This window comes from Tachysurus fulvidraco, chromosome 24 (assembly GCF_022655615.1).
Source record: "Tachysurus fulvidraco isolate hzauxx_2018 chromosome 24, HZAU_PFXX_2.0, whole genome shotgun sequence".
Lineage (NCBI taxonomy): Eukaryota > Metazoa > Chordata > Actinopteri > Siluriformes > Bagridae > Tachysurus > Tachysurus fulvidraco.
The window spans coordinates 17008409-17035801 of record NC_062541.1 but is presented as its reverse complement, the minus strand read 5'-3'; the positions used below and the strand labels follow the sequence as shown (position 1 = coordinate 17035801).

At 40.1% G+C, this 27393-nt stretch overlaps 1 protein-coding gene across 2 annotated transcripts in view; it reads left to right on the top strand.

The window, feature by feature from the left end:
- The window catches only part of shisa9b (shisa family member 9b), a 51224-nt gene extending 24580 nt beyond the window's left edge, over positions 1-26644 (top strand). Inside the window, exons 3-5 of one of the 2 annotated variants that reach the window (XR_007139425.1) lie at positions 16850-16996; positions 19202-20599; positions 20639-26644. Coding sequence is in view for 1 of the 2 variants with exons in the window: in XM_027134060.2 (XP_026989861.1) it covers positions 16850-16996; positions 19202-19596 (542 nt within the window). In the remaining variant the exon portion in view is untranslated. Of the gene's footprint in view, positions 1-16849; positions 16997-19201 lie in introns of both variants that reach the window. The other variant, XM_027134060.2, reaches the window with a different exon arrangement.
- The last annotated feature ends 749 nt before the right edge of the window (positions 26645-27393 follow it).

Below are 27393 nucleotides of genomic sequence, written 5' to 3'. Positions count from 1 at the left end.
GTTTAGACCCTTAGCTGCCAAACATTGCCAGCAAGCTAATATTAGCATAGCATAGCCTTTTATCACCTAAAATTTTGAGAGAACATAAAAGATTTTACTTTTTCTAGTTTATCTGCCTTTTCATGGATTAACCTTTGACCCTAATTTAAGTGAAATCTGTAATCTGGAGATTTTTTTTGTTTTGTTTTGTTGTTTTGGCTCTTGGGTTTTTTCTCTGTGTGTTTACTAATGATGCCCTTCTCTGCATCACCACACAAAGTACCATGCATCTTCTTTTTAATTATATAACTTCATAATAAGGGGGGAACGGTGGCTTAGTGGTAGGCATGTTTGCCTCACACCTCCAGGGTTCGATTCCAGCCTCCGCCTTGTGTGTGTGGAGTTTGCATGTTCTCCCCGTGCCTCGGGGGTTTCCTCCGGGTACTCCGGTTTCCTCCCCCGGTCCAAAGACATGCATGGTAGGTTGATTGGCATCTCTGGGAAATTGTCCGTAGTGTGTGAGTGTGTGAGTGAATGAGAGTGTGTGTGTGCCCTGTGATGGGTTGGCACTCCGTCCAGGATGTATCCTGCCTCGATGCCCGATGACACCTGAGATAGGCACAGGCTCCCCGTGACCCGAGAAGTTCGGATAAGCGGTAGAAGATGAATGAATGAATGAATGAATGAATAATGGTGGTGGTAATAGCAGCAATATGAATTACAATGTTCAAATGAGGTGAACAGTTGGACTGACTATTCACTGAGGTGGGTCGCTGTTTAAGAGTCTAATAGCTGAAGGGAAGAAGGAGTTCTTTAGCCTGGTTGTCCTGCACTTTATACTCCTGTACCTCCGTCCTGAGGGTAGGAGTGTGAACAGTTCGTGTTGGGGTGGGTGGGGTCTTTAAGGATGCCCAATGACGCCCGATGACGCCTGAGATCGGTTAAGCGGTAGAAAATGAATGAACTTCATAATAATTCAACTTTTAAACTTGTTTCTCTTATTCAAGTAGATATATGGATTACATCTTTTTTTTTTTTTACACTTTTCCAGTACTCGTGACCCTACAAAACTTCTGAAATGATATAATAAAGATGTGAAAAAGATTTTAGAAATAATGAATTGATTATTTATGAATTTACTACTTGCTATTTTTAATTTAACTTCCTCATATTAGGAAACATTAATGCTACAGATACTGTTTATTTATTTATTTATTTATTTATTTATTAGGACATTCGTGCAGTATTCAAAACAATTTATTTTCCATGAAAGAGTCAGAATTATTTGATAAAACATTGTAGATTTATAAAATCACCAATATGTAGTATTTGTCTAGAAAAAAACACAAACAAATCATAACAGTAGTCTGAAACTGAAAATATTGCCAAGTCAAGATGTTTTAACATGTTTTAACAGGGGTGTATAGACTGTTTTTAATGTATAATAGGTGATTAAAATATTACCTCCGGGCCACTTACCATGTGGAATTTCTTTAAAAAAAAAAAAAAAGAACAATGCTAGAAAAGAAAAGAACTTAACTGTAGCAGCTAAGGACACAAAGGTTGTTTCCAGCAATTGAGACGAGTCCTAAGTGAGCTGAAACCAGAGATACAGACACCCGTCAAGAGCTCATGAAAAATGCAAAGCAGTATTTTGGGATCTTGAAACCAATGCAGTTGGACTATTAGAAGGGCAGTGAGATTCTCACACAAAAGCACCAGGCCAGAAATAATGGATAGGATGATTATGAGTTCCTGTATATTTGGGGGGTCATGGTGGCTAGGGGGTAATCGGGGGGTTATTACATTTACCTCACACTTTCGAGGTTGGGGTTTGATTCCCACCTCCTCTCTGTTTGAGGAACTTTCTGTCCCAATCCAAACACACGTGTCGTATATGGATAGGCATCTCTAAACTGTCTCGATGGGTGAATGGGTTATGTGTGTGACTATCCAGTGTGTCCCCTGCCTTCTGCCCTATGTGGTAGAAGTGTGCTCTATACAGACTTCAGGTTCCCCGTGACCCTGTGGATGAGCACTACAGAGGATAGATAATATTACGAGACATCGTCTGTCCCGTATTGGTGAGCTTGTGGATAACTGTATGGTCTGATAGCTCATCTACTTCAATGTTTGGTGCATTGTTTGGTGTCTGAGATGCTTTTCTGCTCACTGTGGATGTAACGAATGGTGTAAAAAGTTTCCTCTGATCTCTAATCAATAAGGTGCAGAACCAGATGTTGTATTTCTCGTCTTTCTGTGTGTAAACTCTATAGACATCGGGTGTGAAATTTAAGCCAGGCAACAGTGAACATGCTAGTCCAACATGCTAGTCCAACATTCTAGTCCAACATGCTAGTCCAACATTCTAGTCCAACATGCTAGTCCAACATGCTAGTCCAACATGCTAGTCCAACATGCTAGTCCAACATTCTAGTCCAACATGCTAGTCCAACATGCTAGTCCAACATGCTAGTCCAACATGCTAGTCCAACATGCTAGACTAACATGCTAGTCCAACATGCTAGTCTAACATGCTTGTCCAACATTCTAATCCAACATGCTAGTCTAACTTGCTAGTCTAACATGCTAGTCGAACATGCTAGTCTAACATGATAGTCCAACATGCTAGTCCAACATTCTAATTCAACATGCTAGTCCAACATGCTAGTCTAACTTGCTAGTCCAACATGCTAGTCCAACATGCTAGTCCAACATGCTAGTCCAACATGCTAGTCTAACTTGCTAGTCTAACATGCTAGTCCAACATGCTAGTCCAACATTCTAATTCAACATGCTAGTCCAACATGCTAGTCTAACATGCTAGTCTAACATGCTAGTCCAACATTCTAATCCAACATGCTAGTCCAACATTCTAATCCAACGTTAGTCCAACATGCTAGTCCAACATGCTAGTCCAACATGATAGTCCAACATGCTAGTCTAACATGCTAGTCCAACATTCTAGTCCAACGTTAGTCCAGCATGCTAGTCTAACATGCTAGTCCAACATACTAGTCCAACATTCTAATCCAACGTTAGTCCAACATGCTAGTCCAACATGCTAGTCCAACATGCTAGTCCAACATGATAGTCCAACATGCTAGTCTAACATGCTAGTCCAACATGCTAATTCAACATGCTAGTCCAACGTTAGTCCAACATGCTAGTCCAACATGCTAGTCCAACATGCTAGTCTAACTTGCTAGTCCAACATGCTAGTCCAACATTCTAATTCAACATGCTAGTCCAACATGCTAGTCCAACATGCTAGTCTAACTTGCTAGTCTAACATGCTAGTCCAACATGCTAGTCCAACATTCTAATTCAACATGCTAGTCCAACATGCTAGTCTAACATGCTAGTCCAACATGCTAGTCCAACATTCTAATTCAACATGCTAGTCCAACATGCTAGTCTAACATGCTAGTCTAACATGCTAGTCCAACATTCTAATCCAACATGATAGTCCAACATTCTAATCCAACGTTAGTCCAACATGCTAGTCCAACATGCTAGTCCAACATGATAGTCCAACATGCTAGTCTAACATGCTAGTCCAACATTCTAGTCCAACGTTAGTCCAGCATGCTAGTCTAACATGCTAGTCCAACATTCTAATCCAACGTTAGTCCAACATGCTAGTCCAACATGCTAGTCCAACATGCTAGTCCAACATGATAGTCCAACATGCTAGTCTAACATGCTAGTCCAACATGCTAATTCAACATGCTAGTCCAACGTTAGTCCAACATGCTAGTCCAACATGCTAGTCCAACATGCTAGTCTAACTTGCTAGTCCAACATGCTAGTCCAACATTCTAATTCAACATGCTAGTCCAACATGCTAGTCCAACATGCTAGTCTAACTTGCTAGTCTAACATGCTAGTCCAACATGCTAGTCCAACATTCTAATTCAACATGCTAGTCCAACATGCTAGTCTAACATGCTAGTCTAACATGCTAGTCCAACATTCTAATCCAACATGCTAGTCCAACATTCTAATCCAACGTTAGTCCAACATGCTAGTCCAACATGCTAGTCCAACATGATAGTCCAACATGCTAGTCTAACATGCTAGTCCAACATTCTAGTCCAACGTTAGTCCAGCATGCTAGTCTAACATGCTAGTCCAACATACTAGTCCAACATTCTAATCCAACGTTAGTCCAACATGCTAGTCCAACATGCTAGTCCAACATGATAGTCCAACATGATAGTCCAACATGCTAGTCTAACATGCTAGTCCAACATGCTAATTCAACATGCTAGTCCAACGTTAGTCCAACATGCTAGTCCAACATGCTAGTCCAACATGCTAGTCTAACTTGCTAGTCCAACATGCTAGTCCAACATTCTAATTCAACATGCTAGTCCAACATGCTAGTCCAACATGCTAGTCTAACTTGCTAGTCTAACATGCTAGTCCAACATGCTAGTCCAACATTCTAATTCAACATGCTAGTCCAACATGCTAGTCTAACATGCTAGTCTAACATGCTAGTCCAACATTCTAATCCAACATGCTAGTCCAACATTCTAATCCAACGTTAGTCCAACATGCTAGTCTAACATGCTAGTCCAACATACTAGTCCAACATTCTAATCCAACGTTAGTCCAACATGCTAGTCCAACATGCTAGTCCAACATGATAGTCCAACATGATAGTCCAACATGCTAGTCTAACATGCTAGTCCAACATGCTAATTCAACATGCTAGTCCAACGTTAGTCCAACATGCTAGTCCAACATGCTAATCCAACATGATAGTCCAACATGCTAGTCCAACATGCTAGTCCAACATTCTAATTCAACATGCTAGTCCAACATGCTAGTCCAACATGCTAGTCTAACTTGCTAGTCTAACATGCTAGTCCAACATGCTAGTCCAACATTCTAATTCAACATGCTAGTCCAACATGATAGTCCAACATGCTAGTCTAACATGCTAGTCCAACATTCTAGTCCAACGTTAGTCCAGCATGCTAGTCTAACATGCTAGTCCAACATACTAGTCCAACATTCTAATCCAACGTTAGTCCAACATGCTAGTCCAACATGCTAGTCCAACATGATAGTCCAACATGATAGTCCAACATGCTAGTCTAACATGCTAGTCCAACATGCTAATTCAACATGCTAGTCCAACGTTAGTCCAACATGCTAGTCCAACATGCTAATCCAACATGATAGTCCAACATGCTAGTCCAACATGCTAGTCCAACATTCTAATTCAACATGCTAGTCCAACATGCTAGTCCAACATGCTAGTCTAACTTGCTAGTCTAACATGCTAGTCCAACATGCTAGTCCAACATTCTAATTCAACATGCTAGTCCAACATGCTAGTCTAACATGCTAGTCTAACATGCTAGTCCAACATTCTAATCCAACATGCTAGTCCAACATTCTAATCCAACGTTAGTCCAACATGCTAGTCCAACATGCTAGTCCAACATGACAGTCCAACATGCTAGTCTAACATGCTAGTCCAACATTCTAGTCCAACGTTAGTCCAGCATGCTAGTCTAACATGCTAGTCCAACATACTAGTCCAACATTCTAATCCAACGTTAGTCCAACATGCTAGTCCAACATGCTAGTCCAACATGATAGTCCAACATGATAGTCCAACATGCTAGTCTAACATGCTAGTCCAACATGCTAGTCCAACATTCTAATTCAACATGCTAATTCAACATGCTAGTCCAACGTTAGTCCAACATGCTAGTCCAACATGCTAATCCAACATGATAGTCCAACATGCTAGTCCAACATGCTAGTCCAACATTCTAATTCAACATGCTAGTCCAACATGCTAGTCCAACATGCTAGTCCAACATGATAGTCCAACATGCTAGTCCAACATGATAGTCCAACATGATAGTCCAACATGCTAGTCTAACATGCTAGTCCAACATGCTAATTCAACATGCTAGTCCAACGTTAGTCCAACATGCTAGTCCAACATGCTAATCCAACATGATAGTCCAACATGCTAGTCCAACATGCTAGTCCAACATTCTAATCCAACATGCTAGTCCAACGTTAGTCCAACATGCTAGTCCAACATGCTAGTCCAACATGCTAGTCCAAGGCACAGAATTCACATCCTGATGTTTAATGTGAACATTAACGGCATCTCTTCACGTTTGTCGGCATGATTTTATGCATTGTGCCGCTGCCAGATGATTGGCTGATTGGATCATGTTCCTATTAAAGTGACCGATGAATGGAAATCAAACTGCTGATTGCATGTGCAATTTTTTTACGAGCAACAGAAAGAGATATTTCAATGTGAGTATAACAGCAGATGTTCCAACGTTCTCTGATTGGCCCAGGATTCAGCATTGTAGTGCGCCGCAGACGCTGAGCAAACAAAACATAATGAATATCGCAGCTAATGCGTTTGTTGTACAAACAGAACCACCTGATTACATGTACAATTTAGAAAAGCATATTTATTTATTTATTTTTGGCATAAGGGGCTTAGTGGTTCCTGGTGATCCTTTGTTGATTGTTTGAGTCACCAGTCACAAGTTACAGAAAAAAAAAGACCAGAGAGTTCAGACCAGGCTTTCAGATAGTAGCTTAATGCTAACCACGGGAATTGCTAGCTCAAAGCTTATTGGCTGATCCTGGCGCCAATTTTTAAATACCTCCCTCACTATAAAACCACTTACAGATTATTTTTGTTAAGATTCAAAGATTCAAAACGTTTATTGTCATATACCCAGTGAGGAGAGCAGGTTTCCCTGAGCAATGAAATTCTTACTCTGCCCTCCACAAGAACGCCAGGACTGTACATACACACTGTACATTGCAGTGAGTGCAATATACTGTAATAATGGCAGGAATAACCCTGGTATTTAAAGCAGCAATAACATCAATAGATGTGCAAAATTGAGATGGAGATGTATACAGTATTTCAAGAAAGTGCGAATAGTATAACAATAGCAGCCATGACAATAACAGATGTGCAGAATTAAAATGGGGCTACATGAATAATATTAGCAGTATATAATGGTGGTGGTGAGGGGGGGGACACGGTGGCTCAGTGGTTAGCACGTTCGCCTCACACCTCCAGGGTCAGGGGGTTCGATTCCCGCCTCCGCCTTGTGTGTGTGGAGTTTGCATGTTCTCCCCGTGCCTCGGGGGTTTCCTCCGGGTACTCCGGTTTCCTCCCCCGGTCCAAAGACATGCATGGTCGGTTGATTGGCATGTCTGGAAAATTGTCCGTAGTGTGTGATTGTGTGTGTGAATGAGAGTGTGTGTGTGTGTGTGCCCTGTGATGGGTTGGCACTCCGTCCAGGATGTATCCTGCCTCGATGCCCGATGACGCCTGAGATAGACACAGGCTCCCCGTGACCCGAGAAGTTCGGATAAGCCGTAGAAGATGAACAAATGAATGAATAATGGTGGTGGTAATAGCAGCAGTATGAATTACAATGTTCAAATGAGGTGAACAGTTGGACTGACTATTCACTGAGGTGGGTCGCTGTTTAAGAGTCTAATAGCTGAAGGGAAGAAGGAGTTCTTTAGTCTGGTTGTCCTGCACTTTATACTCCTGTACCTCCGTCCTGAGGGTAGGAGTGTGAACAGTTCGTGGTGGGGTCTTTAAGGATGGATGCATCTCTACTTTGTACTCTGCGATGGTAAATGATGGTGATGTATAAATAAAGGCATTTGCAGATATATGTCAGAAAATGAACTCATTTACTGACCTTGAGGACAACAGGATAAAATTTAGTAGCTAAACTAAATTGCCAGAACTTTGTGGACACATGACCCTCACACACATAAGTGCTTTGTTACTCAGTACTCTGTAGCTCACATACAGTATTTTCCGCAGCATAAGGCGCACCGGATTATAAGGCGCAGTCTCAATTACGGGTCTATTTCTGTACTTAACCCATACATAAGGCGCACCGTATTATAAGGCGCACCGTGTTATAAGGCGCACCGTGTTATAAAGCGCACCGTATTATAAGGCGCACCGTGTTATAAGGCGCACCGTGTTATAAAGCGCACCGTATTATAAGGCGCACCGTATTATAAGGCGCACCGTATTATAAGGCGCACCGTATTATAAGGCGCACGCACCGTATTATAAGGCGCACCGTATTATAAGGCGCATGCTAAAACATACGGTCTACAAAAAAGGTAACAGAAACAAAACAGTGAGTTTAGTTGAACATTATTCTACTATTTAACACACACACATTATTTTTTAATCAATCTTCTCCCACAAATCCACCAAAGTCCTCGTCTACTGTGTCTTCTTAACTCGGCGCAGTACATTTTCTTGCTTCCTCCACTTCCGAACCATAGCTACATTGATGTTGAATTCTTTCAGCTGCTCTATTCCCATTTACAGCCGCGTAACTGATAGCCTGTAGTTTGTATTGTGCCTCGTAAGCATCTGATTTTTATTGGCGGATGGCAAACCAACTTAAGGTGCATTTACCGCCACTTACTGGACTGGAGTGTGGAGCGCATAATGGTTAGGAAGAAACAAATGTTGTTCTGCAACATACCGGTAGTTATACTGTACCTACCGGAGGCGTGGCGGAGGTAAGCGTACGTACTGTACGTATTACGCAATGTCCTCTGATTGGTTTATCGCTGCCAGCGTACGTAGTGTATGTATTACGTCCCTGTGTCAGCGGGAAATGGTCCGACAGTCAATCAAGCTGAGCGCTTACCAAAGTCACACAACATTTTTACAGATTATGGAACTCAGTGCACACATAAGACGCACCGGGTTATTAGGCGCACGGCCGATTTTTGAGAAAATTTAAGGCTCTTAGGTGCGTCTTATAGTGCGGAAAATACTGTATATATCTGTAAATAATCGTTAGGCTGCAGCAGCAGGCCATATTCACATATTCAATTTAAGTTCAATTTCAGTTTATTTGTACATTGCTTTTAATAATTCACATTGTCTAAAAGCAGCTTTACAGAATCACAAAAACAGAATAAAGATTCGATTAAGTTTCAAATTTAAGTTACTATTTATCTCTAACATTTATCCTTAATGATCAACGCTGAGGTGACGGTGGTGAGGAAAAACTCCCTGAGATGATAAGAGGAAGAAACCTTGAGAGGAACCAGACATAGAAGTGAACCTCATCCTCATTTGGTGACACTGAACAGGACATAATGTCAATGTGAATAATGTCAATGTGAATAATGTCAATGTAAATAATGTCAATGTGAATAATGTCAATGTAAATAATGTCCTTTCTGCAACAGTTTATAGTCGAGTGGAATTGTGTGACCAAGAGCTCCTGAGGAACTAACAATCTCAGAGTCATTACTGAGTTCATTACAGACTTAACACTAATTTCTTCATATAATACATATACATTAGAGGACAGGAATTTCTTTTTTCACATATCCCAACATTGGAGGTTGGGGTCTGAGCACAGCGTCATAAATGATACAGCACCCTGTGAGCAGTGAGGGATAGGGGCCTTGCTCTAAGGGCCCAACAGTGGCAGCTTGGCAGTGCTGAGGCTTGAACAATGACCCTCAACCCAGAGCCTTAATTACTTGAGCCACCACATTTCTCCAATGGCATGTGTAACTGTTAACTGCCTGATGATTTTTTTCTGTCCGACATGCTCTCTTTACACCAACAGGAATCAGAGCTACATGGGTTTCTCTCAGTAATGAGTACTATAGTGTTGTTTGTAAAACCCTGACTCCTGGCCTTGACGCTTGACTGTAATAGGACTGCATAGAGGCTGTGTGAAATGTGCTGTCTGCAGAACCGAACTCCGGGAAGCATGTGTAACTAATGCTGGCATATTCATTATGTTTCTGTCTGCAGAAATGGCTTAAAATCCAATCAAAGAGTGTGCCAGGGGAGAATGATGGGAAAAGAAGCCCGGGTGACATTTTGGTGATAGCTGACATGTTCTCTCAACAGGACAAATGCCTGTTCTGTTCAAGAGCCGGGCACAAATTACAGCAATTTCTGTCAGACCGACGCTCGATTTTGTCACCTGAGAAATAATTTATACCCAAATCTGAACAGCTTTGTCTGCCATTTGGCCAGTCGCTAAACATTTCAAGTGATTTACAAACAGATGCTACACAAGTAGAATTTAACCAGGTTTCTAACCAGATTCAGCTATGTGCCCTAAATGGAAATAAAGTCACAGTACTGTACAGTCATTAAGTTCTGAGGCTTCACTTAAGTTCCATGGTTGAGGAAAGGCTCATGGATTTATTGTGTTGGAGAACTTTTTATACAAAACTGAAAATAAGTTGTGACAGAGAATCTTGTGTGTGTCTGAGAGAGAGATAGAAGGAGGAGAAGAAGAAGGAGAAGATGGAGAATCGGGGCAATACGATTATGTGAACCTTTATCTTTTCCACAAATCAGTGCTGTGTACAAACACATCTTGATCTTCCACGATCGCTGATATATATTGGAAAAATGATCCCGTGATCAATACATGACTACATAAATGAGCTTCTGCACACAAATAAGAACCTGGTGATTGCAGCTTGTAAATGACGAGACATCGGGGAATACATGCAACGTTAATATTAATAAGGTGAATCAATTTGAAATCACATCGGTGCCTTTTCAATGCTGTCTCTGTGCATCAGTTTTAATAATCCAGAACTATGTGATTCGTTCATGTGAGTAATGAACATGCCAAAGGGATGATATGTCACTGTCAAAAACTCAAAAAATCATTATATGCCACATTACTGTACATGCTACTTAAAGTAGCCATAATCACTCACACACCTATACACTACACACCTATACACCACACACCTATACACCACACACCTATACACCACACACCTATACACCACACACCTATACACCACACACCTATACACCACACACCTATACACTACACACCTATACACCACACACCTATACACCACACACCTATACACTACACACCTATACACCACACACCTATACACCACACACCTATACACCACACACCTATACACCACACACCTATACACCACACACCTATACACCACACACCTATACACCACACACCTATACACTACACACCTATACACTACACACCTATACACCACACACCTATACACTACACACCTATACACTACACAAATATACATCACACACCTATACACCACACACCTATACATGACACACCTATACACCACACACCTATACACTACGCACCTATACACTACACCTATACACCACACACCTATACACTACACCTGTACACCACACACCTGTACACCACACACCTATACACTACACACCTATACATCACACACCTATACACCACACACCTATACACCACACACCTATACATGACACACCTATACACCACACACCTATACACCACACACCTATACACCACACACCTATACACTACACACCTATACACTACACACCTATACACTACACACCTATACACCACACACCTATACACCACACACCTATACACCACACACCTATACACTACACACCTATACACCACACACCTATACACCACACACCTATACACTACACCTGTACACCACACACCTATACACCACACACCTATACACTACACACCTGTACACCACACACCTATACACCACACACCTATACACTACACCTATACACCACACACCTATACACCACACACCTATACACCACACACCTATACACTACACCTATACACCACACACCTATACACCACACACCTATACACCACACACCTATACACCACACACCTATACACCACACACCTATACACTACACCTATACACCACACACCTATACACTACACCTATACACCACACACCTATACACCACACACCTATACACCACACACCTATACACCACACACCTATACACCACACACCTATACACCACACACCTATACACCACACACCTATACACCACACACCTATACACTACACACCTGTACACCACACACCTATACACCACACACCTATACACTACACCTATACACCACACACCTATACACCACACACCTATACACTACACACCTATACACCACACACCTATACACCACACACCTATACACCACACACCTATACACTACACACCTGTACACCACACACCTATACACCACACACCTATACACCACACACCTATACACCACACACCTATACACCACACACCTATACACCACACACCTATACACCACACACCTATACACCACACACCTATACACCACACACCTATACACTACACACCTATACACTACACACCTATACACTACACACCTATACACCACACACCTATACACCACACACCTATACACTACACACCTATACACCACACACCTATACACCACACACCTATACACTACACACCTATACACCACACACCTATACACCACACACCTGTACACCACACACCTATACACTACACAAATATACATCACACACCTATACACCACACACCTATACACTACACACCTATACACTACACACCTATACACTACACACCTATACACCACACACCTATACACCACACACCTATACACTACACACCTATACACCACACACCTATACACCACACACCTATACACCACACACCTATACACTACACACCTATACACCACACACCTATACACCACACACCTGTACACCACACACCTATACACTACACAAATATACATCACACACCTATACACCACACACCTATACACTACACCTATACCCCACACACCTATACACCACACACCTATACACCACACACCTATACACCACACACCTATACACTACACACCTATACACCACACACCTATACACCACACACCTATACACTACACACCTGTACACCACACACCTATACACCACACACCTATACACCACACACCTATACACCACACACCTATACACCACACACCTATACACTACACCTATACACCACACACCTATACACTACACCTATACACTACACACCTATACACCACACACCTATACACCACACACCTATACACTACACACCTATACACTACAAACCTATACACCACACACCTATACACCACACACCTATACACCACACTTTCACTGGACACTAGGAACGCTTGTACATCTGGACCTGTATTAATAAAATATTGACAGAATGATCTCCATGAGCTTCTAATTTAGCTTAAAACTAGAAATCTTCAAAGTGATTCAGGATCAATCTCAGAGCAACTCTGAGCAAGGAAAATACAACAACTTTTGTCTTAGAGAGGAGGCGGGCCTTAACCTGTCACTAGGTATGACACATTCTTTTATAGTCTGTGATTGGTTGTCCAATAAACAAGAATAGAAGCACTTTTAATATCTGGTCTATTATAAACTTTCGCTTTGTCTCTATGTAAAGATATTTGAGGTTAAATCGTGTAGGGATTATGTCTGTGACATATTATCATCATATTGTGGTGTTCTAACATCTGTATGTTTTAAATGTAATAAATGTAAATGTAAGCATCTCAGACACAGAGCAGAAATGTCATAGAGACAAACTACAGTATATCATTTCTGCTGCTATGGAATTTCAGCTGTTTCAGAGACGTTAGCGTATCTCTAAATGTCACAGCGGGTCACAATCTCTAATGTGATTGGTCACAAAAATAATCTCTACACGATCTAATCTGTGTCATTTTATTAACTCACTATCATTATTAAATATTGTACACAATACATTTCTTCTCCCTTTTCACCTTTCAGTCATTTTCTCCTCTGATAAAGAAACTCGTACGCCTCTTAAAAGTCCTCCTCATGACTCCTGACACTTTTTGACCTTATGAGCTCTTTTAAGGGTTAATATGCTTTAGGAATAACTTTTATCTTTACTAGAGGAAACGCCCACATTTCTAAGAATTTTCTTAGAATTCTGTCACTACATTTACTGAGCAATTGAGGGTTAAGAGCCTTGCTAAGGAACCCAACAGTGGCATCTTAGTGGACCTGGGATTGAACTCACAACCTTCTGATTGGTAGCCCAGGACCTTATCCACTAGGCTACCACATTATTCATATATATGGGAACTGATTATTTATGCAGTTATCAAGTGGCAGCAGTACGATGCATAAAATCGGTCATATAATCAATCATTCAGCCATGTTTACATCAGAAGATAGAAAAAAGTCTATTAACAGTGAGAATAACAATGGCATGGCTGTTAAATGGGTTCAGTATTTCAGAATCTGCTAGTATTTATTATGCATAGTAAAAACATCCTGTGTACAGAGAGTCTGCAGGCTGAAACCAGGCTGGTTGGGGTCTCGTGGCCCAGTGGTCACCCTGCCAGGGATTGACCTGCATGGTCAGTCAGTCAGTGACTCATGGGATTGTTGTGGATGGAGCCACCCAGAGACTGTCATGCCTTCTTTGAACCAATGTTGTGTCAGTCAGCTGTATGGTCTGGTCTTTATCAACAATCATTTCAAGACTTTGACAGGAAGGAATTAGTGTTGGGTCTGTGCTGAACTCAGAGTTTGTACTGACCCGTTAGTTCCTCAGGAGCTCTCGGCTGCATTATATACAGTTGTTGAAATGACATTATTTACATTTACATTATTTACTGTCACCCAAATGAGGATGAGGTTCACTTCTGAGCCTGGAGCCTCTTAAAGTTTCTTCCTCATTTCGTCTCAGCGAGTCTTTCTTTGCCGCCGTCGCCTCCGGCTTGCTCATTAGGGATAGGGATAGATATATATATCGTATTTAAAATTTTAAATGATCATTTTTAAATTAATTTTAAACTGTAAATGTATATATTATATTATGTATTTTTCTTCTTCTTCTTCTTCTTCTTATTATTATTATTATTGTTATTATTATTGTTATTATTATTATTATTATTATTATTATTTCTTTTTTCTCTTCTGCTTCTATACTTCTGTAAAGCTACTTTGAGACAATGTGAATTGTTAATTGAAATGAATTGAATTGAAGCATGTTGTTGATAATAGAAATCAGATGAGGATGACTGACTGGACTGAGCTGACAGGATGTCTATAGTAACTCAAATGAACTCTCTACTGTACAACTGTGGTTAGCTGAAAAGCGTCTCAGAATGCACAGAAAATCGAAGCTTAAGGAGGATGAACTACAACAGCTGAAGACTTCTGTTAGGTTCTGCTCCTGTCAGCTGAGAACAAGAACCTGATGCTCTCATTGGCACAGACGCAATGACAATGACAGCCTCAGATTCTTATTCTTTGCTTACAGAAGTGGAAACCAATGTGAACTTCTGTTGTTGTAGCTCATCCACTTCAAGGTTTTTTTCATTCTGAGATGCCTACCTGCTAAATACTGTTGTAAAGAATCATTATTTGTCATCATAATCAATCATTACCTTATTCTTCTTGGCAGCTGACCAGTTTGCTCTCATCTCCCTTATGGACAAAGCATTTCCACCCACAGAACCGTTGGGTTACTCGCTCAATGTTTTAGGTTTTCATGTGTAAACTCTAGAGGCTGTTGTGTATGAAAACCCCAAGAGATCAGCAACGTCTGAAAAATCACAATCAAAGTCACAAACTTTATCCCTATTCTGATGATTGATGTGAACATTAACTGAAGCTCTGACCTGCATACGCATTATGTTTTTTTTTTATTATTATTAATTTGCTTTCATAAGTCCTTAAACACCTCAATCCAGATTTATTCCCCTCTTCTGTTCTGTGAAAAAATGTTCAGAAAAAGTTCAGGACCACCATCAAGACTCACAGAGCTAGACTTAAAAATGGGGAGAAGTGCTTTACTTTGAATGGACCCAAAGGTAGGACAGATGGAGCTCCACAGGTTGTGTGTAGAGATGTGAGAACCTGCCAGAAGGACAGCTATTTCTGCAGCACTCCACTGAACTAGCCCTTTATGGTAGACTGGCCATACAGAAACACTACACTACTCAGTAAAAGGCACATGGGCGCTCACTTAGAACTTATAAAAAGCCATTAAAAGGATGTTCAGGTCACAAGAAATAAGACTTTATGTTCCAGTGAAACCAAAAATGACACACCGTACAACTGCACTAAACTATTTACTGTTCATCACCTATAGCCGACTTCATTCCAACTTTCCGACAATTCTATCATAATCAAATATCATAATCAATTCATATCATAATACTTGCTTAACTGATATTTCTTCTTCTTCTTCTTCTTCTTCTTCTTCTTCTTCTTCTTCTTCTTCTTCTTCTTCTTCTGCTTCTGGTTGCTAGATATACATGTTCAGATAAACAGTAAATGCTTGGACTGCTTGGTTCAGCAAGATTTAGCTTATTTGTGGTGATGATGCGTAAGCAGGTGACAAAAATGTGCAATAGTAAAAAACAAAGGGAAATTTGTCACATATACATTAGAGCACAGTGAAATTCTTTTCGCATATCCCAGTGTTGGAGATTGGGGTCAGAGCATAGGGTCAGCCATGATACAGTACACATGTACATTAGCAGTGAGGGCTGGTGGCAGCTTGGCAGTGCTGGGGCTTGAACCCCAATCCCAAACCTAAAACTTCCATGAGCTTTAACCACTTGAGCCAGCGCTGCCTCAATATGTAGTACTAAGGGCTAGAACTCAGCAGTACTCATATTAGTTAGAGTACTGTACCACAGATAACCTTCTGAATCATACAAGGCTAGAATAGAAATTAATACACATAATAATGTCCAGCAATTGGCTATGGGTTTTATATTTATCATCACCAGATACACACAGGTTAGGTTGTTATTACAGCAGTGGTTAGGAGACAATGTGTATGTGTGCGTGAGCTTGTAAATCCTGGCTCTCTTACTGTATATACACACTTTTCACGTCAAATTCTGTTCAATATTTTCATAGAAAGAAGCATGTCTTGTTTCTTATCCACTTGGCTTTTCTCTTCTCTTCATTACAGAAAGCAACCAGATCAACAATGCGAGTCCAGGACCAGGCCTAATGCAGGCAATGACCCAGTACCCCACACTGGGGCAGGTTTCTCACACCTATGAGCAACCACAGCCTGTCAAAGAGCTCAACAAATATGCATCCTTGAAAGCAGTAGGTAAGCGTGCTTAAGTACTTAACCTGAACCAGTAAGAATACCGTACAAGAATTTGCTGCAGTCGGGAAGTTGGTTAAAAGCCGTAGGTCATAATAGAAAGTTGACATGCTGAATAGAAATAAAATAGAAATTGACATGCTGATTGTACAGCTTACTGAACACCAGTCAGAATCAGTTTGTGTTAGTTATACAGTATCAGTTAAAATGGACAAGTTATGATCATCGATAATTAAAATTCATCCGATTTTTATTCACTTAACTATCAGTAACATCTAATTCACATTCAGTTGATCCAGTTAAAAGGAGAAATATTCAACAACGTATGTGTCACAACCGAGGACGGAAGGAGACAGACCCGTATGCAGGATAGCTAGCTTCAAATGAAAGGGGTTTAATAAATAATGAAGACAAAGACATAAAAGACGATAACTAAAGCAAAACAAATGATGACACTTAACAAAGACTAGACATAACGAAGGGGTAAACGTAGCTAATGATTCCGCGCTGCACTCGGCAACGCGGCTCACTTAAATAAAAAAAGACACGATGACACAATAAGGATCAGGTGTGGAGACAGGGAGGGGCGGACGAAGGCGGGGCAGACACGTGACGAGGAAGATAAACAAAAGGCACGTGGCCAAAAGTCCGGGCTGAGTCCTGACAGTATGTTACAACGAACAATAATGAATCGTAGAAGAATTTGTTTGTTGCAGTTCTAAGAGAGAGAAAGATTCTATGCTTCTGTTGATACCATAATTCTGTAACTCATATTTCAACACATATTTTCGATTTAAAACTAAATGAACAAATAAACGTTGTAGTTTGTTGAAATAATATTCGAATGTCGGATAATTGCTTAATATTTGAAATGAAAAATAGATCAGAAATTAAACAACATTGAAATCTATGACGGTAAGTTCCCTGATAAAATTTAACACGGATGTTTAACGTCAAATAAATTATCATGCATCGAGGTCTCGCTCATTGAATGTTAGTTGGCAGACAACTTTCCGAATTTGAGGACAGATGCTGGCAGAAAGTACATGCATCCCGGTGGATATTTTGCCAACACACTCAATCACAACCGAGGTTTTCCTCCAGGTAATCCATTAAGCGCTAGCTTTTCAGATGGACTGTTGAGGAAACAAGCCAAAAAGAAGACAGCAGTCTAAAGTGAATTCAAATGTTTGGCCCGTTGCTGACAGCAACATGGTGCTCAGAGCCAGATATTTGCTAATCTGGGGCTATTGATGTACATGAATGAGCCTTGTTCTCCCAGGCGACCCTCCTGTCTCTACTGCCTGCCTTGTTTTGTGTGCTGATCTGCCTGTAGCTAATGTTAGTTCCAAGCAAGCAAGGACTGAAGATGGTGTGAAGGTTAAAAAGGTCACCTGAAGGATATTTAATTAAGCATTCTAAGATATCATATAGACTACATGCATATATATATATATATATATAGTCCCAATTACAGCTGAAGGTGATATCAGTGTGTGAAATGTGGAAAACTTGCATCTCACCATGGTTCACTGGGGATAGGCTAAAAAAAATGAAAGCACAAAACATCTCTAGAATGATGATCACAGAAAATTGCTTGATATAACTGCATCAACAGATTTAGGTGGGTTTAACAATGCTATATGATTACCCAAAAGAATGCTACCATCTCCAAGGGTTTAATCCATTACTGTCTGTGCTGAGCTTGGCATTTTCTTTCCATGCCGGTTTGCCCAGGCTTCTCTGGTTTTCCTGGAATGTGCCTGGAATGGACTTGGGTTCCACTATTACCTTTACCAGGATGAACAACGATTAATGAATAGATGCTATTTATGGATGCATAAAAATAACTAGAAACATTATGTGGCCAAATGTATAATTAAACATATTTTATAATCTCAGACCATTTAGATACCTTCAAATCCTAACACAGGCCAATTGCCATATTAAGACTATTTTCCCATAGCTATTCCTGATTGTAAGGATGTACATAAAATAGTTTTTTTAGCCTTCCTGTTATGACTATATTTCTCAGAGGGACTGAATTTAATGTGTGTATAGCTGCCTCCAATTAAGTCCTCATTGGAGAAAAGCAAACTACAGCTTGTTTACCACAAGGCCAAAATAACCTCAGGGTTTTGCATATAAGGCAGATTTTATCGGCTCACTTTGAACATCCATTATTTGTTTCTCCTTGTTTTTTTTCAGCTGAGAAAGCTAATGAGAACTTTTACACAAATCGGAGACATGGGGTGGAATTGACGACCAAAGGCACGTTACCCCTGCACTCGGTGCAACTTGAGCCGGAGCCAACCAACCCTTATAGCCCAGAGTTGCCTTGCCAAAAACAAAATGGACACAAGGTGAAGAGCGTTAAGGTGTCGGGCTCACATCCACTGCCCTATGGCTCCAACACCATTTCCACCCCAGGTATGCTGAGGATCCGGGAGGGATCAGATGTACTTGGGCGTCGCCACACATACGCCCCTAAAAAGCACAGCACGCTACTGGAGCAGGTCAATGAGCTGGGCTCACCGAGCCAGCCTTACCTGCCTCCCCACCCATACTACATCAGCAACAGTAAGACTGAGGTGACTGTGTGAAATGTATGACACAGCCAGCTGACCTGAGCCAGACTAGAGCAATCAAAGAGGGAGAGAATGATTCCCAGAGATTTGTATGGTTTCCTTATGGCCAGGCATTGACAGAGATGCATCTGAGTATCTGATTTGGCCCCATGTGTAGGATCTGTACTTTCCTTTGTTGCAGGGATGACTGTGCATGAAAAAGAAGGGTGTAGAACTCATTCTGGAGCTATCAATGGTATATTTTCATTTCAGTTTCTGTAATGTCTGCATTGCAATTCAACATTATAGTTATAAGCTTATGATACAAACAAACTGTCCAGCAGACTATAAACTTGTCGTGCAGTTATACTTATCTGCAGTGCATTGTGGGAATAGTGCCACTCTGCTCAGTAAGTCTGTAATGCTGTATACAGGGCTGCACTCTTCTGGGATACATAGCCAGCAGTGTCAGTGTACCTGAGGCTTAAATGGAGCAGAAGCCCAATAATGCTGGACAGTTAATTTTCCTTAATCTTGCTTACTTCATTTTGATATTGTCTCGGAACAACATGTACCAAAACCTCTGTACTGTACGTGGGCTTGTCTGTTAGTCCCAGCATCTAATACCTTGTGCTGTTTTAAGGTAATTCCAGTGTTTTGTCAAGAATTAATATATAGGGCTTCGATTCATGCAAATGTAAGTGTAATTTGATTATTTGTTTGCATTTTAGTTGGGCACAAAACTCTCATTTGCTAACTGTTGCTATTTTGAGGATTATAAATGAATGGTGGTGGATGGCAAAAAAAAATGGTCTGGTCCAAAAAAATGCTTGTGCATTACCCACTGCATTACATTACATGTGCATTACCCACTGCATTACATTACATGTGCATCACCCACTGCATTACATTACATGTGCATTACCCACTGCATTACTCTCTGGGGAAGACTAAGCTGCATCACACACTGCATTACATTACATGTGCATCACCCACTGCATTACATTACATGTGCATCACCCACTGCATTACATTACATGTGCATTACCCACTGCATTGCTCTCTGGGGAAGACTAAGCTGCATCACCCACTGCATTACATTACATGTGCATTACCCACTGCATTACTCTCTGGGGAAGACTAAGCTGCATCACCCACTGCATTACATTACATGTGCATTACCCACTGCATTACTCTCTGGGGAAGACTAAGCTGCATCACCCACTGCATTACATTACATGTGCATTACCCACTGCATTACATTACATGTGCATTACCCACTGCATTACTCTCTGGGGAAGACTAAGGAACACACATGCTCTTTGGAGGGATGTAGTAACCCAGTCAGTAATGTGTTGGACTACCAATGGGAAGGTTGTGAGTTCAAATACAAAGCTGCCCCTTACCCTTAATTGCTTTGTTGTAAAATATGTATAGTAAAATATATAGTTAAAATGGTCGCTCTGGATAAGGGTGTCTGCCAAATGCAATAAATGTAAATAGACTTTGCCTTGTGGTTTATATACTACCATGAGATATATCCTGGACAACAGAACATTTGGCTTGAGCTTATCACCTAGACATGGAGTTTTCCATTCTTTTTCTTCTGGTGATCTTCAGAAAAAAAATGTGTCATACCAATTACAGAGCAGCGTGTCATATGGAGGCTTGTACTGTATGGAGGTGGAGGTCTTATTCACTCGGTTCGGTGCTATTCACTCATTCGGTTAGTTGAAACGGCCCATACGTACAAATTTTAGTATAGATGGCCAATAACCAGCAAGCCATGCACTAAAGTGCACTAGGTCCAGTTGATAGCGCACATAACATTTTTGGAAGTTTCTACATAAAAAGCCCCAAATTGTAGGGGCCTTAGTATTTAGGCTAGTTTCTGTGACAGCTACACTGTAGTCATTGCCCACAGATCCAAAAGCTGAATCCAGCCCAAAAGCAGAGGTTTACATTTATGGCATTTGGCAGATGCTTTTATCCCGAGAAACTTCCATTTAACCTACTTTACACAACTGAGCAAAAGAGGCTTAAGAGCCGTATTCAAGGGCCCAGCCGTGGCAGATAGGTTGACCTGCCATTCAAACACACAACCTTCCAGTCGGTAGTCCAATACCTTAACCACTGAGCTATCAGTTCGTGCTTAGTTAGGGAAAGTGAATGTAGAGATAATACATTCCAATACAATAATAATGCCATAAAATAACAATAATAATAATAATAATAATAATAATAATAATAATAATAATAATAATAATAATAATACAATAAATGCCATAAAAAAGGAGGTTTCCAAGGTGAATTACTTGGTTGGGGTCCAGTTGACAGAAATGCTGAAGCCCTGCCTTATTTGTGCTAATACCTCCAGTGGACCTTAGGGACATGCATAGCTAAGGGGTGGTATTTACTTAGATGAGGATGCTGTCATTAACAACATGATAGAGGGGCAAATAGCCCAGGTGAGGGAAATGCTGGACACACTTGCTTCTATCCCGTTGCCCAGAGTAAACATGTGCACTGCTAAGACAGACCAGACAGCAGTGCAAGAGGGCAAATATCTAACATACAGTATCTCAGCACAACTCCTCAAACACATATGAAATGACTATGGTATACTCACTGTGGTCGGAAGTAACGGAAGAAGAAAACAGGAGTCCATCGCAGTTTTTATAAACTGAGGCTACAACAATAGTCACAAGCTGCACAATATAACTCAATCTAATAATTTGGTCGGATATGTCCATGAAGACAAGTATATAAAAGAAGAAGCAGTGATATGGTGTGAAAGTATTTAAAACAAATGCTATGTCTGTCTGTTGCTTTATTATTTCGTTGATGCTCTATGCACCAGAGAATATCTAGAGCTTAGCCTTGATGGTTGGACTGGATGAAATAGGACATACGACTCTGCCGTAGTTAGTACGTGACAAGTAAAATGAAATCGCTTGTGAAGCATGTTTCAGGGCTGAAAAAAAAAACTTTAATTACTAAATCATGGTAATCAAAAAAAATATGAAGGCCATCCAAGCATCCAAAATCACAGGATAGCTGGAGCTGTTTGCAGCATCGCTGCAACAAGATACCATTCAACATTCAACCTTTTCTTTGCTCAGAAGCTTTTTCCATTTCCTCTTGACATTTTTTATGTCAGAACTAAAAAAAACACACAGTTCTAGCCAGACATTTTCAATTGCTGTTTGATTGGAGTACAGAGCCGATGACACATCACATATATTCTTGTTTGAGTGAATATGAACTCCCATCAAACTGCCGGCCTACCGTGACATTTGTCAGGGTGAAACCTTGCCATTGCTCTAAACTGACTATAGCGCCCCCTTGCTGCAATGATCAAATGTAGCTTGTGCTCGTGTGACATTATAAAATTTGCCACGACACATTTCTGAAGGCAACGACACATAAACTCTATTTTTCATAGCTGAAAGCTCAGTGGTTTCTGTAGTGTATGTTTCTGCCCTGTGTTGTGCTACACAAGCTGTTAGATGCACCGTGAAAAGTTTGTCTTTATATTCCAGATACAGAATCTCTACATAATCCTACCGACAGGACATAGACGATGAAGAGACTGTGTTTTGTGAAGAAACTAATACTTTGACTTGTTAAATGAAACATTACATAGAAATATATATCATAAAATCGAACAGAGAAAACAAAACTTATTTGCTATAATTGAGCTGATTGTTACTACCACTGCAATACACATACTGTATATCCATCTATCTTGTGCCCTAAAACATTTCTTTTATTTACATTTACTGCATTCGGCACACACCCTTATCCAGAGCGTCATACATTTATCTCATTAATACTGCTGAACAATTGAGAGTTAAGGGCCATGATCAAGGGCCCATGAGTGGCAACTGGCAGGCTTTGGGATTGGATCTCACAACCTTCCAATCATCAGACCAACACCTTAACCACTGAGATACCACATCCACACAGTTTATTAGTGTAACTCATTATCATCTATGTCTTTGTCATCTGTTTCTGTATCTGATGGCAGAAAGATATACTGTAGAACTTCCACAACCACATCGTGTGTATGTTTTTTTTTTTTTTTGTTTTTGTTTTTTTGTTTGTTTGTTTGTTTCATTAGGGACATTTATAAAGCTGTCAGAATGAGAGTCAGTTGAGATTTGAGCAAAAAGTCTACATTTCCTTGCTATTTGTTGTAGATTCCTTTGTTGTGCACCATAGCAGACAATGATTTTATTGTCTATACACTACTGCATATATAATGCACCGTATTTAATGTCCAAACTAAGCGATTACAAATTTTAATCTAATTAATTACATGATGTGGTGATTAATTAATCTAATCAATCGCATTTAATTGCACATAAATATTAGTTGAGAATTTCCCCCAAAATGTCATTTAAAATGATTGTGTTTGAGGAGATTTAAAGATTGAACCTTTTTATTTATTTAACACAAGCCTATCACTTAGGCTACAATGGCCGTAACATCGCAATTCGAAAAGCATCCATTAACCCCTTGTCTTCCACAATATTAACAGGACTACAGTCCATTGCAATCCATTTAGATATTGCATTCGTTAGTGTTTCTGCGGACGACTTACTTACTGTAATTTGCGGCGATTTTCAGTCAGCGTGGTTTGCCTGCAGCATCCGGGGTTGTGCTAACTGCAGAGCTCGCAATATGGTTTGAGTTCAGGTGGTATTTCATGCTAGACTAACTTAGATGGTATGCAAATTCCTTACTGCAGAGAACGCAAAGGACTTTGGTTTTTATCAGTGGCTCCATTGGAAAGAGTTTTGAATTTAAATTTGCCCTTCAGAAAGCCAGGCAGATCGTTTGGCATCGTGCTTGACTAACTCGCCACTACAGCTTATTGCAAGATGTGTAGTCGTTGGTACAGGTGTGGGGAGGGGCGGGGTGCATTAAATGCGTTAAAAATATTAACGCGTTATTTTTTCTCATAATTAATTAATTAATTAATTAATCTAATTAACGTGTTAAATTACCAGTGGGTAATGTCTCTTTAATCAATGTTTCCAACAGCAGACTTGAGGTCTGGCGTGACTTTACTTGGCCCATTCAAGCAGTTGATGTTGTGTTCAGCTGGAATGAATGGAATATAAAGTCCCTTCAACTTATATTCAAGATTTTGTCGAACCACCTCAGAAAACTCCTTGTGAACAAAATCTTTTACCTCATATCTAGTCCATGCTCGTATTATAGGACCGTCCTTATAACTGCATTCTCCGTTCATATGTATCCTTCCTCACACCTCGGGCCGGTAGGCCAATATTTTTGGACTAAATATTCATCACCCAGAGAAAATGTAGTAATTCGATCTAAAGATGCTTTTGTATCACTGACTTATACGGATCACTGACTACATTTGTTTGTTAGAAGTTGGAGTTGGAGAAGTTGGATTATAATTTTTTTTTAAATGAATGATATATGTATGATATGAGGTGTAATGACATTGTGTATAGTCTCCATCTATTCATTAAAATATTAGAACCACAGATTAGAAAAGTCACCCAAAGTACTACCAACTCACGAGTTTTAGCACTTAGACTCTAAATCTGAAGACTGTGTAGTTTTATTTTTGTATGTGTGTATATATATATATATATTTAAAAAAAAAACAGTGAGCTAAATGTTCATGATTTCGTGTGGAAATACGATGTTTCATTGTATTTACCTAGTATGTGCTTGCAGTACAAGCTCCCTGTGATGAGTTCCACATGTTCAAATGTTTTCCCATGTTATATAAAGAAACACTTATGCAATTTGCCATGTGTTGCATTACGGCCATCCTGCCAAATGATGCACGTCTGGCCAACATTTTAACTGCATGTGTTCATCATTCATCATGCCGCTCATCCCTCAGATCTGCGTCACTGCCACCTCGACTGTGAAAAGGTGAAGTACAGTAATGGCTGCTGGTTTGACGCTCACTCAGTCCACGTAATGTCTGTTAAAACGTATTATTGTGAATGGTGACCAAATGACAAGGAGCATCAAATTTTAAAAGTCCTCATTTGATGATTTGGACAAAACCAATTGAAAAGTATTATACTGCAATTTTTTTGGGACATGTGTATTCTTAATACAAAAGAAAAAAAAATGTTTTACAGTCCTTGCTAATGTAAGTAATCAGGTTAAAACTTGTTAGCTAAAAGGTAAGAGTCTCTTTGGTCATACAAACAGCTCCAGTGAAAGCTGATTATCATTTAATTGCATTGTGTTTGAATGTTTTAGCATTCATTATCATTCATTAGCTCAAACAGTTCCACAACCCAGAGGATCCGCCAGGTTAACGTATCACATATTGTACAAATTTCATCTACTAATCAGGTCTTATTTTATTTTCTGAAGCCAGAAGAGTACGAACATTAACGATATTAATGCGATCGATTCCGTATTATGATGTTGTACAAAAGGGCTGATATTTCTACAGGATACCAGATCTGTGACCCAGTTCTTGGTGGATCATTTACACTAAAGAAAGTTTGTACAATGACAGATGGCAAATGGTTTTATATCTCAGGTAATGGTTGCGGAAAAAAGCGCTGGCTGTGCAAAGTATAAATATGTAAAAAAATACTGTATAGTAATAACGGATAAAAAATGGATTAGTGATACAGTAAATACACACCACAGAGTAGCTTAATGGTTGCTAAACAGCGTTAACTGTCAAATTTAGTTGTCTGTTTTGTAATTTATATATCAAACGTGATGCTATTTGAAGAATAGTTCAGTAACAGAAGCGTCGAGAGTAAACATAGTAGTAGGCAACACAATAAACCAACACAAACCAGTTAGTGGACCCAGACTATGTAATTGGCTGTACTATAATGGAATACTATTATTATGTAATCAATGTCTGTTACAAATGTTTGACCATGATTTAATAACTCACTCTCTTCTTTTGTCTTAAACGTGTTCACGATTGGAAAACTCGGACAATCATGGAACCATAAAACTTCTTAGCTAATCCTACCATGTTCTATACAGAATGTAAGCCTTTATTTTATTTATTTTTTTACAATAATACATGTACCATTTCTATGTGTTTAATAAAGCCCTGTTGTACTGTTCCAGTTATAATATGTCTTTACAATAAAGTTGTCTTCTCAACTTTCTGTGAATTTGTTTGTCAAATTGAAGTCAGGTTATTCATTTCTCTGTGTTTGTGTATAAATAGGAACTGGGGCATAGAAGGCTTTATTATGGCCACATACACATTACAGCACAGTGGAATACTTTTCTTCACATACCCCAACTGAGGAGGTTGGGGTCAGAGTGCAAGGGCAGCTATGATACAGCACCCCTGGAGCAGGGATGGTTGAGGGCCTTGCTCAAGGGCCCAGCTTGGCTGTGCTCGGCGTTGAACCCCGATCCTCTGAACAACAACCCAGAGCCTTAAACAGTTGTGCCACCACTGCCCCAAACCACCACTGCCCCAAACCACCACTGCCCCAGATAGATGCTAATTTACACCAGTTTATGCTAGGGGTTGAAGAATACACAGCTCCCTGTTTTGCTATAATAATTTGGAGTTAATTTGATGTTAATTATCTATCGCTGTTATTGGTTAATTAAGCAAAGCAAAGAAATCGTCTCACCTTCTAGGTATGGGGACAATACTACAACTGTCCTGTAAAACGAGTAGTCGTTTGTTTGCCAAAAAAAATGGAGCAAGACTGAAGCAGCATATTGAATTTGTATAAACAGCATCTGTAAATAGAAAGTATTAGCTCTAATGTACAGTATATCTGAGCAAAAGGTGAGATGTTCTATTGATCATTCTAGATAATTCTTCAGACAGAC